The sequence below is a fragment of the Capricornis sumatraensis genome, chromosome 20 (genome assembly GCF_032405125.1).
Source record: "Capricornis sumatraensis isolate serow.1 chromosome 20, serow.2, whole genome shotgun sequence".
Taxonomy (NCBI): domain Eukaryota; kingdom Metazoa; phylum Chordata; class Mammalia; order Artiodactyla; family Bovidae; genus Capricornis; species Capricornis sumatraensis.
The window spans coordinates 19,205,664-19,217,857 of NC_091088.1; the positions used below are offsets into that span (position 1 = coordinate 19,205,664).

A 12,194-nucleotide genomic window follows, 5' to 3' on the forward strand; every position below is an offset into this window, starting at 1 on the left:
AGCAGAAGTAGATGTTTTTCTGGAACTCTCTTGCTTTTTCCATGATCCAGTGGATGTTGGCAGTTTGATCTCTGGTTCCTCTGCCTTTTCTAAAACCAGCTTGAACATCTGGAAGTTCATGGTTCATGTATTGCTGAAGCCTGGCTTGGAGAATTTTGAGCATTACTTTACTAGCATGTGAGAAGAGTGCAATTGTGCAGTGGTTTGAGCATTCTTTGGCATTGCCTTTCTTTGGGATTGGAATGAAAACTGACCTTTTCAGTCCTGTGGCCACTGCTGAGTTTTCCAAATTTGCTGGCATATTGAGTGCAGCACTTTCACAGCATCATCTTTCAGGATTTGAAAGAGCTCAACTGGAATTCCATCACCTCCACTAGCTTTGTTCGTAGTGATGCTTTCTAAGGCCCACTTGACTTCACATTCCAGGATGTCTGGCTCTAGATGAGTGATCACACCATTGTGATTATCTGGGTTGTGAAGATCGTTTTGTACAGTTCTTCTGTGTATTCTTGCCACCTCTTCTTAATATCTTCTGCTTCTGTTAGGTCCATACCATTTCTGTCCTTTATCGAGCCCATCTTTGCATGAAATGTTCCCTTGGTATCTCTAATTTTCTTGAAGAGATCTCTAGTCTTTCCCATTCTGTTCTTTTCCTTTGCATTGATCACTGAAGAAGGCTTTCTTATCTCTTCTTGCTATTCTTTGGAACTCTGCATTCAGATGCTTATATCTTTCCTTTTCTCCTTTGTTTTTCGCCTCTCTTCTTTTCACAGCTATTTGTAAGGCCTCCCCAGACAGCCATTTTGCTTTTTTGCATTTCTTTTCCATGGGGATGGTCTTGATCCCTGTCTCCTGTACAATGTCACAAACCTCATTCCATAGTTCATCAGGCACTCTATCTATCAGATCTAGGCCCTTAAATCTATGTCTCACTTCCACTGTATAATCATAAGGGATTTGATTTAGGTCATACCTGAATGGTCTAGCAGTTTTCCCTACTTTCTACAATATGAGTCTGAATTTGGTAATAAGGAGTTCATGATCTGAGCCACAGTCAGCTCCTGCTCTTGTTTTTGTTAACTGTATAGAGCTTCTCCATCTTTGGCTGCAAAGAATATAATCAATCTGATTTCAGTGTTGACCATCTGGTGATGTCCATGTGTAGAGTCTTCTCTTGTGTTGTTGGAAGAGGGTGTTTGCTATGACCAGTGCATTTTCTTGGGAAAATTCTATTAGTCTTTGCCCTGCTTCATTCCGCATTCCAAGGCCAAATTTGCCTGTTACTCCAGGTGTTTCTTGACTTCCTACTTTTGCATTCCAGTCCCCTGTAATGAAAAGGACATCTTTTTTTGGGTGTTAGTTCTAAAAGGTCTTGTAGGTCTTCATAGAACTGTTCAACTTCAGCTTCTTCAGTGTTACTGGTTGGGGCATAGACTTGGATTACTGTGATATTGAATGGTTTGCCTTGGAAACCATAATAATAATAATAATAATCTTAGTGACTTTTCATAATGACAGTGTCAGAGTAACTCCCTTCAAGAAAACAGTTGAAAAGATGAGCCCGATCTGTGACAAGGGGGCTTTTAGTTTGCCAGCCCCAGACTCCACCAGCAGCGCCACTGTTCACAGATTGGAGGCCATGCATCCTCCGCCTACCCCCATCTTCTCCTCCCCCCTTCCCGCCCCCCGCAGGCTCCAGGTGCAGGTGCTCAATACACAGCTGGGGAATTGCATCCCCAAGGACAGCGATGTTGGAGCCTGACTCCCAGCCCAGACCTACTGTCTCTGTTCTCATAACAGCTGCTGATAAAAGCCATCTATTAGTACTTTGGTGCTTTGACCAGGATAAACAGGCCATTTGGCAGGCACAGTTGTTTTAAGGCTTAAAATAATTCTGAGAACAGTTTGAGATGTTCTATTTAATCAAAACTGCAAATAATTCAATGGTATCAGTTTGAGATGTTCTATTTAATCAAAACTGCAAATAACTCAATGGTATCAGTTTGAGATGTTCTACTTAGAATGGCCAGGTTTCTCTGGTGGCTCAGATGGTAAAGAATCTGCCTGCAGTGTGGCAGACCCAGGTTCGATCCCTGGGTCAGGAAGATTGCCTGGAGAAGGGAATGGCTGCCCACTCCAGTATTCTCACCTGGAAAATCCCATGGACAGAGGAGCCTGGCGGGCTATAGTCCATGGGATTGCAAAGAGTCAGACGTAACTGAGCGACTAATACTTAGAACTGCAAATAACTCAGTGGCACTGAGGATCAGCCTGTTCTCGGCGCCCCCCTGGGATTTAACATCTTAGCGCATCTGATGATCTGATGCTCCAAGTGTTCTCTGGATCAGGGAGATCTTTGTCATTCTCTCCAGGTAAGCAGAAGCCACAACTTGGGGCCAGCACTAAGGGGCAAACCCCACCCCAGAATTCCAAAATCCAGAAGTGCGGCGGATCAGGTTGCTCTTGGGGACCTAACCTCTGGGATCACTGCATATCGACTCTGGGTCTGAAGCCAGGCAAGCATGAGCACAGCCCCTGCTTCCAAGCAGCGTCTCTCTGCACAGTGGTCTTATTCCTCTGCACCTCAGACCTGACATCTGCGCAATGACGATGACGCCTTCCCCATCAGAATGCGTCTGGCCCTTACAAAATGTCTCCTGGCCTGGCCCCTGGCACCGGGAGGAGCTCCAGCAGTGGGAGCACCTTCTGTTATTGTTACTGTCTCACTGTTATTATTAACATCATGGTCGCCATCTTCATCATCAAGGTGGAGATTTGCTGTCGTCAGAAACAGCCACTATTACCCCCAAGATAGGACCTGCATGTAAAGACTTTGAGGGATAAATGTATTTTAAGAAAGTGTCCTTCAGAGGGGGTTCGGCCAGCAACAAAGCATAAGAAGGGAAAATCATTCATTCATTCAACATATATGCACTGAGTTCCTACAATGTGCCACAGTTTCTGCTAAGTGCTGGAGATGCAGAGGATGAGGCAGGCAGAGCCGCCCTGGCCTCCTGCACAGGGGCAGGTGGAACTAAATGCCTTGAAAAGTACACCCGGATTCACACACTCACGTACTGCTACTGCTACTGCTACTTCTAAGTCACTTCAGTCGTGTCCGACTCTGTGCGACCCCATAGACGGCAGCCCACCAGGCTCCCCTGTCCCTGGGATTCTCTAGGCAAGAACACTGGAGTGGGTTGTCATTTCCTTCTCCAGTGCAGGAAAGTGAAAAGTGAAAGTGACATCGCTCAGTCATGTCTGACCCTCAGCGACCCCATGGACTGCAGCCTCCCAGGCTCCTCTGTCCATGGGATTTTCCAGGCAAGAGTACTGGAGTGGGTTGCCATTTCCTTCTCCAACACTCACGTAACAGGCATTCAAATGCACTTGTCGGCGGTAGAGAAGTCACTGCAGGTGATAAGCTAGGACCTGGTTCAGAGAACACCGGCGCCTCCACAAGGAGCGGAGCGGCAGGATCTACCTGTGGCCTTTGGCCCTTGACCTTCAACCCCATTTTCTGCACCTATACTGCCCATCGGGTAGAAGTGGCGCTGTCACTCCTTAAGAAGAGGGTCTCTTGGGAGCTGAGATGAGGGGGGCCTGGCCTGTGAGGGGCTTGTGGGGTGTGACCACGAGTCTGTTTGGAGCCGGCGCTGTGTTCCTTCCTCCCGGCAGCTTTCCTTCTCTGGCCTTCAGCCGCACATTCCTTGGAAAGAACCACTGGCTCCAGCTCTGTTGCTCATCGTTGCTGGCGGGCCTTGATCTCAAGCACGGCTGTCCCTCACCCCGTGGAACCCCAGCGCCCTCAGCCTCAGCTCTGAGTCTCTGGGGCTCCTACGTTGACCTGCTGGCGTGACCTGACCAACGTGAACGTTTTGTGCATGGTCACTTCTGCACCATGTCCTTCTCCACTCACCTCCCTTCCTGCCCCGAGGCTTTCCCTTTCTGTCTATGCGTTAAAAAAAAAAAAAAAAATCATGGGAGTGTCTCACTCCCAAGAAAATGATTTTCATTTTCTTACTGCAGAACTTTTTTGAGCTCTTCCCGTCTTTCAGCTGCATTTTCCATTTCCTCTGCTCCAGGCAGCTCCCAATTTCCATTCGAGGTGAACAAAGAAGACAACAAGTCTGAACTGAGGGGGCTCAAGGCTGGAGGGCGGGAGCAGCATGTGAAATTGAGCAGGAGAGAAAGGCAGAGGAAACTGGGCTTTGGGGAAAATGACAAGTAAAGTGAAAGCAGATTGGCGGGTGTGGACACAGGCCACGGGGGGAATTATCCAACTAATTTATATGGCCGGGGAGAGACACCCAGATATTTCTTTTGGTCTGTGGCAGGACAGGGTGGGGCCCTTCAAGCCAGGCTGAGAAGGAGTGGAGGAGCCAGAAACCGGGGGTCAGGACCCGGTCAAGGCAGAGGCCTGGCTCCAACAGGGTGCAAGAGTCTTCAATTTGAGAGCGATCAGAATCAGAGGGGCCAGGGTCAGCCCAGGTTCAACCGCAAGGTGGGGGCTCTCAGAATTGGGGAGTGTGACTCTCTCCTCCCCAGTACCCCGGGGTCCTCCCCTCTCGGCTCTCTCCTGCTCCAGGCAGGCTCACCCAACATGAGTGACTGAAACAGGGTGATGACCATCAGCGGGGGCCCGACGCGGCAGTCGTGGGGATCGAGGTGCTGCCCCTTGTGCTGCTCTGCCGGGGAACGGCCCATGCTGCAGGCGCCATCGTCCCCCATTTGGGAATCCCTCTCCTGGAAAAAATTCGCTCAGAGGAAGGAAGAGTTGGGGGAGGCAGGGTTCTGACCAGCCGTGCCTGGACATGTCAGTACTCAGCTGACACAGTGATGCAATGCTGGCTTTAGGATCAGGGGGAATTGGACTTGAACCAGACCCCTCCGGCCCTGCCCCCAGCCTCCTCCTTACATAGAATGAAGATGCTCAGAGCCTCCACTGCGGGGTCTGTCTGTGGCGTGCTGTCATTCATCCAATGGGAGTGATTGTGAAAGGGAGTGTTTGCATGTCTGTCTGTCCAGCACACCTTCCCCCTTCGAGAAACAGTGCCAAGATTTCCCCTGGACTCACACGTCCCCGGCATGTGATCTTGGTGAGGATCTCGGTCAGGGTGTTGGTTGCTCTGCCAACCAGGGGGCAGAGTGAGTACCAAGCTCAACCACCAGCCCCTTTCCCCTGGGGAATCAGAATTATTTTGTCAAATGTATCTTAACAATACACACACAAAAGTCCAAAGTGACCTTTGGAGTTTTTCATATTTTATGCCTCTTGAGAAATCTGTATGCAGGTCAGGAAGCAACAGTTAGAATTCGACATGGAACAACAGACTGGTTCCAAATAGGGAAAGCAGTACATCAAGGCTGTATATCGTCACCCTTCTTATTTAACTTATGTGCAGAGTACATCATGAGAAACGCTGGGCTTGATGAAGCATAAGCTGGAATCAAGATTGTGGGAGAAATATCAATAACCTCAGATATGCAGATGACACCACCCTTATGGCAGAAAGTGAAGAACTAAAGAGCCTCTTGAAGAAAGTGAAAGAGGAGAGTGAAAAAGTTGGCTTAAAGCTCAACATTCAGAAAACAAAGATCATGGCCTCTGGTCCCATCACTTCACGGCAAATAGATGGGGGAAACAATGGAAACAGTGTCAGACTTTATTTTCTTGGGCTCCAAAATCACTGCAGATGGTGACTGCAGCCATGAAATTAAAAGACGCTTGCTCCTTAGAAGAAAAGCAATGACCAAGAAAAGCAACAGATCAATGACTAGACAGCATATTAAAAGGCAGAGACATTACTTTGCCACCAAAGATCCGCTTAGTTAAGGCTATGGTTTTTCCAGTAGTCTTGTATGGATATGAGAGCTGGACCATAAAGAAGGCTGAGCGCCACAGAATTGATGCTTTTGAACTGTGGTGTTGGAGAAGACTCTTGAGAGTCCCTTGGACTGCAAGGAGATCCAATCAGTCAGTCCTAAAGGGAATCAGTTCTGAATATTCATTGGAGGGACTGACGCTGAAGCTGAAGCTCCAGTACTTTGGCCACCTGGTGCAAAGAGCTGACTCACTGGAAAAGATCCTGATGCTGGGAAAGACTAAAGGCAGGAGGAGAAGGGGATGACAGAGGGTAAGATGGTTGGATGGCATCACCGACTCAATGAACATGAATTTGAGCAAGCTCTGGGAATTGGTAATGGACAGGAAGACCTGGCATGCTCCAGTGCATGGGGTTGCAAAGAGTCAGACATAACTGAGCAACTGAACTGACTGAACTGAATTGAACACACAGTTCCCAGACCTGCTGGAGCCTAAGGGTTTATCATCACCAGCTGATCAGAGAATTGTGCACAAGCTGATCACAGACCCTGAGACACTTCTCCCTTACCTGGCCTTTAAAACTGCTGAGCTGATGATGCATTAGGTTGGGTACCCAAAGCCAGTGCTCTGGGACCATCCAGAGGGATTGGGTGGGGAGGGAGGTGGGATGTCATGTTCAGGATGTGGGGACACATGCACACCTGTGCCAATTCATGCTGATGCACTGCGAAAATCATCACAATATCGTACAGTAATTATTCTCCAGTTAAAATAAATAAATGAGTTTATACAAAAAAATAAAATGGAAGGCACTAAAAAAAAAAAAAAGCCACTCCAAAATATATTAAAAAAAAAAAAATGCTGTGTTGAGCAACCTAAATGTCTATTGATCAATGAGTGGAAAAAGATGATTTGGTACATGTAGACAATGGAATACTACCCAGTCATAGAAAGTAATGAAATAGTGCCATTTGTAGAGATGTGGATGGACCCAGAAATTGTCATACCGAGTGAAGTAAGTCAGAAAGAGAAAAACAAATATCGTACACTAACGCATATATGTAGAATCTAGAAAAATGATGTACATGATCTTATTTGCAAAGCAGAAAAAGAGTCACAGACAGAGGGAACAAACATATGGACACCAAAGTGGGGAAGGGGAGGTGGGATGAATCGGGAGATTGGGATTGACATATATACACTATGGACACCATGTAGAAAACTGAGTCACGATGTGTGAGAAGCACACAGGGCCCGGCACAGGGAAAAAGGGCTCCTGTCCCCTGTTGCACCATTGGTCCATCACAGTCGGGGAGGGTCAGGCTGAGCCTTCCCTCACCGACCAGTCCCTCTGCCTGGCTCATTCATACCTTTAACTTTTCATTCATGGTTTATCCTCCAATTTATTGAGCACCTGCAGTGTCCAGTGAGAGTGATCCTCCCCTTGTGGCGTTCACGTCCTCACCGGGGTGATGGGTTAGTGAACACGACTACTAGGCGTATGGGAGGAGGTGGACCGAGGGCTGGCCTGGAGAGGGCTTGGGTCTGGGGGCTGCGTTGGGGGTCTACAGGTTTGACGGTTCCCTAGGACAACTCCCAGAACTCAGGTAGAGTCTGTTTTTTAAAGTTGCTGCACAAAATTGAGAAAAAAAAAATTAATACAAAGCATATTAAACCTGAAAAGCCAATTTTAGCTGCTCCTTTGGAATCTAGTCTTGGAACAGACCAACAAAGACAGAGAAAAGTTGGCACACTAAGTCATAAGCATGGCTAAGACGTATTACAGAGAAAGGATGCAAGCAACATCAGCATAGGGCGAGGCCGTGTCTGGAGGAGACCAGGCTTCCAGGGTCCTTTCTGGAGTGCCAAGGGATGCCCTGAATCCTAGCAACAAGCTATGACAACACATGTGGTGCACTGCCCACCAGGGGTGCCCACGGGAGATTTGATGCTCCATGTTTTCACTGGGGGCTCGTCACATGAGCATCCTCTGCCTGTCATAAATTCCTTATTCCCAGAGAGAGAACACAGTTAGCATAAACAAGGCTTATGATGATGTGTCTAGGTGCTGAAAAAATTCCAGTACAGCCAATCTTGCCAAGTAAAACAGCAGTGGAAGGAAACTTCCCAAACCTACAGAGTCCCCACCCTACACTTGTAAGGCATCCCAGTGAGGCTTCAGTGAGATGGTCACCAGATTTCTTGGGAGGATGCTGAGCCCTGCCCCGCAGCCTCCATCACCAGCACTCCACACAGCCTCCTGCTCGACCCCGCTCCCCACCTCTTCCTGAAGCAGCTGGATGTCAGCCACGTCACTGCCCATCTCACTCTGAGCGAGGACCAATGAGGTTCCCAGACCCTGGACGCCTGGCCACAATTCTTCCTCCTCTCCTTCCAGGACTTCCCACCTCCATGCCTCTCTCCTCCACCCCACTCTGCTCTTCTCCTCTGAGTGCAATGTATTTATGTTTTATTTGCTCCCAGTTTCTTCCTTCCAGCCCCTGGAATGTAACCCCTAGGGGAGGACCGCATTGTTCCCTTTCATCCCCCAGTGGTGTGACACCAACATAGCTGGTCAGCATCACCAGCTTTAGAGTGACCATCACTCCGTCCATCCCCGCCACCAGCCTCAGCCTTCCCCCCTCTGCTGTGACCCACTCTCAGGACTCACAGGAGCAAGGGGCCCAGACCCCCTCTCAGGCTCACCTGACTCCTCGGAGGAGTCGTCGAATTCCACCTGGAAGAGGTAGCCGGTGTTCCAGACATACAGGCAGGCCTCCGCCTTGTAGAAGACCCCCAGGGGCTTCAGTTGGGGATCGTAGACACTGTCCCTCCAGCGGATGTTGATGGGGGACTGCCGGGTGCCCCCTGGCACGGAGGCTGGACCCTTCCAGACGGGGTGCACTGGGGGCAGAGACAGGGAAGAGGAGACCCTCATGGTGCATGGGCGCCGTTCCAGCCTCAGAGTGAGGAGGCAGAAACTTGCAAACTTGGTCCCAGAGGAGCCAGCACTGGGGAACCTGGCCCCACGCGGAGCCTGGGACCACCTGACCCTCGGCCTCGTAACCCCGCCCTTATAGGCGGGGCCTTCGCTCCATCTCCTCCCAGGGACCACGCCCAGGACCGATTCCTTTTCGTGGGGAGTGCAGCTCGCTGTAGCCTTGTGGCTGTGCGCAGTCGTTCTGACCTGTGGTCATTGTCGCAGCGCAGTCACAGGGAGTTGTGCCGGGGAGGTGGGGGGCGGGGGTCCAGCCCAGCCCAGCCCAAGGAGGCAGGCGGAGGAGGGCTGTGGACCCATGGGGGTTGCGACAAGTGTCAGAGAACAGGAAACCCGAGGGTCCTCCGGGAAACCAAAGTCCCAGGATCCACGGAAAACCCTGCTCAGAAGGGCCTGGAGTAGAAGCTTTGGCACACGCAACCCCCAGGCGTTCAGTTACACAGCACACAAGGTGGGGTCCCCAGCCTAGGTGGCCGCTAGCGGTGAAGAACCCGCCTGCCAATGCAGGAGACATGAGAGAGGTGGGTCCAGTCCCTGGGCTGGGAAGATGCCCTGGAGAAGGGCATGGCAGCCCACTGCAGTATTCTTGCCTGGAGAATCCCATGGACAGAGGAACCTGATGGGCTACAGTCCGCGGGGTGGCAGAGTCTGACATGACTGAGCAGGCACACAAGGTGGGTCACTGCCTGGCTCCAGATGCAGAACGCCAGGCCCCACCCAGACTCCCTGCAAGTTTCAAACCAGATAGAAGGGTCTGCTCACGGAGGAAGACCCTCCCTCCTGGATTCCCAGAGGCAGCTGCTCCGTCGGCTGATGTAGAGCTCAGCCTCTGGCACTTTCCTCCAAGCTCAAAGAAACACACTCAAGGCTTCTCAAAAGAGCAAAAGCACTGCTCAGTATAAAGTGGACCTGTGCCTTGGTTTTCTTCACGTATCTGTGGATGTCTTCACACCTGGCTCCTGTTTTATACTCGGTGACCATGAAGAGCATCAGGCCACCTGAACCCGAGTCCTGGCCCCACCACTCTGTGGCTGTGTGCCCCTCGGCAAGTTCCTTAACCTCTCTGCGTCTCAGTTTCAGCACCTGTAAAAGGTGGATCTTAATGGTACTTATCACACAGCGCTGGTGGGAGTATGAAGCCAGGAGAGACTGAGGACAACAGAGAGATGGGGATTTTGGTATCATCCTCAGGTGTGGACCCACAGCAAAACTGGAAAAAGTAAGAATGTTTGGGCTTCCCTGATGGCTCAGTGGGTAAAGAATCCACATGCAATACAGGAGACATAGGATGTGTGAGTTTGATCCCTGAGTCAGGAAGATCCCATGCAGAAGGAAATGGTAACCCACTCCAGTATTGCCTGAAAACTCCCATGGATAGAGGAGCATGGTGGGCTAGAGGGTCACGGAGGGTCACGAAGAGTCGGACATGACTGAGCAACTAATGTAGGATTTTTAAGGGTCCAATGTGTGCCAGGCTTCCTGCTCGAGTTATTTCATCTTCACGTGGCCCCCTGTGTGATTTCATCATCCTGTTTTACAGATGAGAAAACTGAGGCTTGGGGAGGTGAAACAACCTGCCAGCTCTCCCCGCTGACAAGTGTCACCAATGCCCGACACGGAGGCTAGCTCCAAAGCCCAAGCTCTGCCAACTGTCCTAACCTGCAAAGTGTGGAATACTGACGTCAGAGGTGAACTTAGGGGTGCCTCCAGGCCCTGTATCTGACACAGGAAGAACTTGAGGGCCAGAGAGAGGGAGGGGCAAGTCCAAGGTCACAGGACACCAAGGACACCACCGCCAGGCTGAGGCTAACCTGGGCCAGTCTCTGGACGGAACTGGCTGGCGGCCTATTTATCAAATTTACTGAGATGTTCTCTGCTGGGGCTTGGAGCCCTAACGACTGGCCGGTATGGCTCGTTCTGGAAGGGCAGAATATTGAGTAATAACAGCTTGTCTTGTGGGGGGGAGGGGGTTGTCACTTGCTCCCTCCTTGTTTTGAGCATTTCACCCTCCTGATGGATCTGAGGTTAAGGACCAGCCCATGTCTCCCACGGGAAAGACGGAGTAGAAATCTGAACCCAAGCCATCTGGCTCCAACCATCTCCTATTTTGAAAGACACCATAACATGAGACACACAGCGCGGGAGTCTGTATCTGGAAGACGGGAGGCTCTACTTACAAGCGTCATTTCTCCTCTGTGCACAGGGAACCTGTGAGCAACATCGCGCTGGCCTTAGCAAGTGGCTACGGAGGGTGCCCCATATCTGCTTGGCCAGGAGAGACAGGCTTGAGGATTTCAGATGACTCCAGCCCAGCACTGGGGGCCTGACCATCTTGCCTCTGTTCCCGGGGGACCCAACAACCAGAGGGGGTTTCCCCACTCTCTGCCCTCACTTCAGGCAGGACAGCCGAGCGGTGGGGTGGGGGTGGCCCATTTCTTTTGTAGAACCTCACCCAAAGCACTGATGGTTAAATTTCAACCCATGCCCGCCCCAACTTATCGGATGACGTGGGGTTTGGCTTAGGGAAGGGTGCCCTGGGACTGGGGACGTTTGCTGTGGCCAGCCCCTTGGGTCACTGTGCTTTGACCGGATAAACAGTGGGGTGAGGGTGCCAGGGAGTGAGGGGAGCTTGTGAAGAGCCTGCTGCCAGACCAGTGAGCAGACCAGAGCAAACAGACCAGAGCAAAGTCCCAGTTTGGGTGTGACCCTGGCTGCGGGTCCCTCCAGCCTCGGGCCATTCGAGACCCGGCCCAGAGCTGCGGTGTGTCTCCAGGGAGCGGCGGGGTCAGAGGGGCAGGATGGGAATCTGCCAAAGCTGCCTGTGCACAAGGCAGGGGAGCAGGTGGCCCCTCTGCCCAGGGCCCCTGGGAAGCAGCCCGTCCTGTGTCCATGAAACAGCAATGATCTGATAGGAATTCATTCTCCCCAAAGTACGATGTCCTGCTTGGCTTGGGACACTTCTAGCTTTTGCCTCCTGTCTCAGCATAAACATTAACATGCCCCTTTTCATGCTCAAAATGTCCACATTCGGATAATAAGTCAGATGGTTATCCTAACTACACAACTTGTAATATCTGTAGATGCCAGACAACAAAAAACCTGCTTTGGACTATACAGCAGTTTATTCCCCCAGATACTTCCTACTGTGAAATGGAGATGGCAGGGTTCAGATGGAAAGTTATGTAAAAATTTTGGGGCGGGGTTAAACATATAAGCTTCAAGAGAGTGAGTCGTAACTGATCCTAGAATCCTGGATTCTTCGACCTGGAAACCCCACAGGATGGCAGTCCTGAACTCTGAGTCCACTTGGTGTTCCCAAGGGCCCAAGAAACCTGCTGATTGGACCCATAGTTGGGTCTGCAGTTTCCA

The 12,194-nt window shown here is 50.7% G+C and overlaps 1 protein-coding gene across 5 annotated transcripts in view; it reads right to left on the minus strand.

Moving 5' to 3' along the window:
- The window catches only part of CA5A (carbonic anhydrase 5A), a 33,080-nt gene extending 21,863 nt beyond the window's left edge, over positions 1-11,217 (minus strand). For all 5 annotated transcript variants that reach the window (XM_068992073.1, XM_068992070.1, XM_068992071.1 and 2 more), the window contains exons 1-2: positions 11,003-11,217; positions 8,534-8,731 (exon numbers count right to left, since the gene is read on the minus strand). In XM_068992073.1, the coding sequence (XP_068848174.1) occupies positions 8,534-8,731; positions 11,003-11,156 (352 nt within the window). In that variant the 5' untranslated portion in view covers positions 11,157-11,217. The remainder of the gene's footprint in view (positions 1-8,533; positions 8,732-11,002) is intronic.
- Between the last annotated feature and the right edge of the window lie 977 nt (positions 11,218-12,194).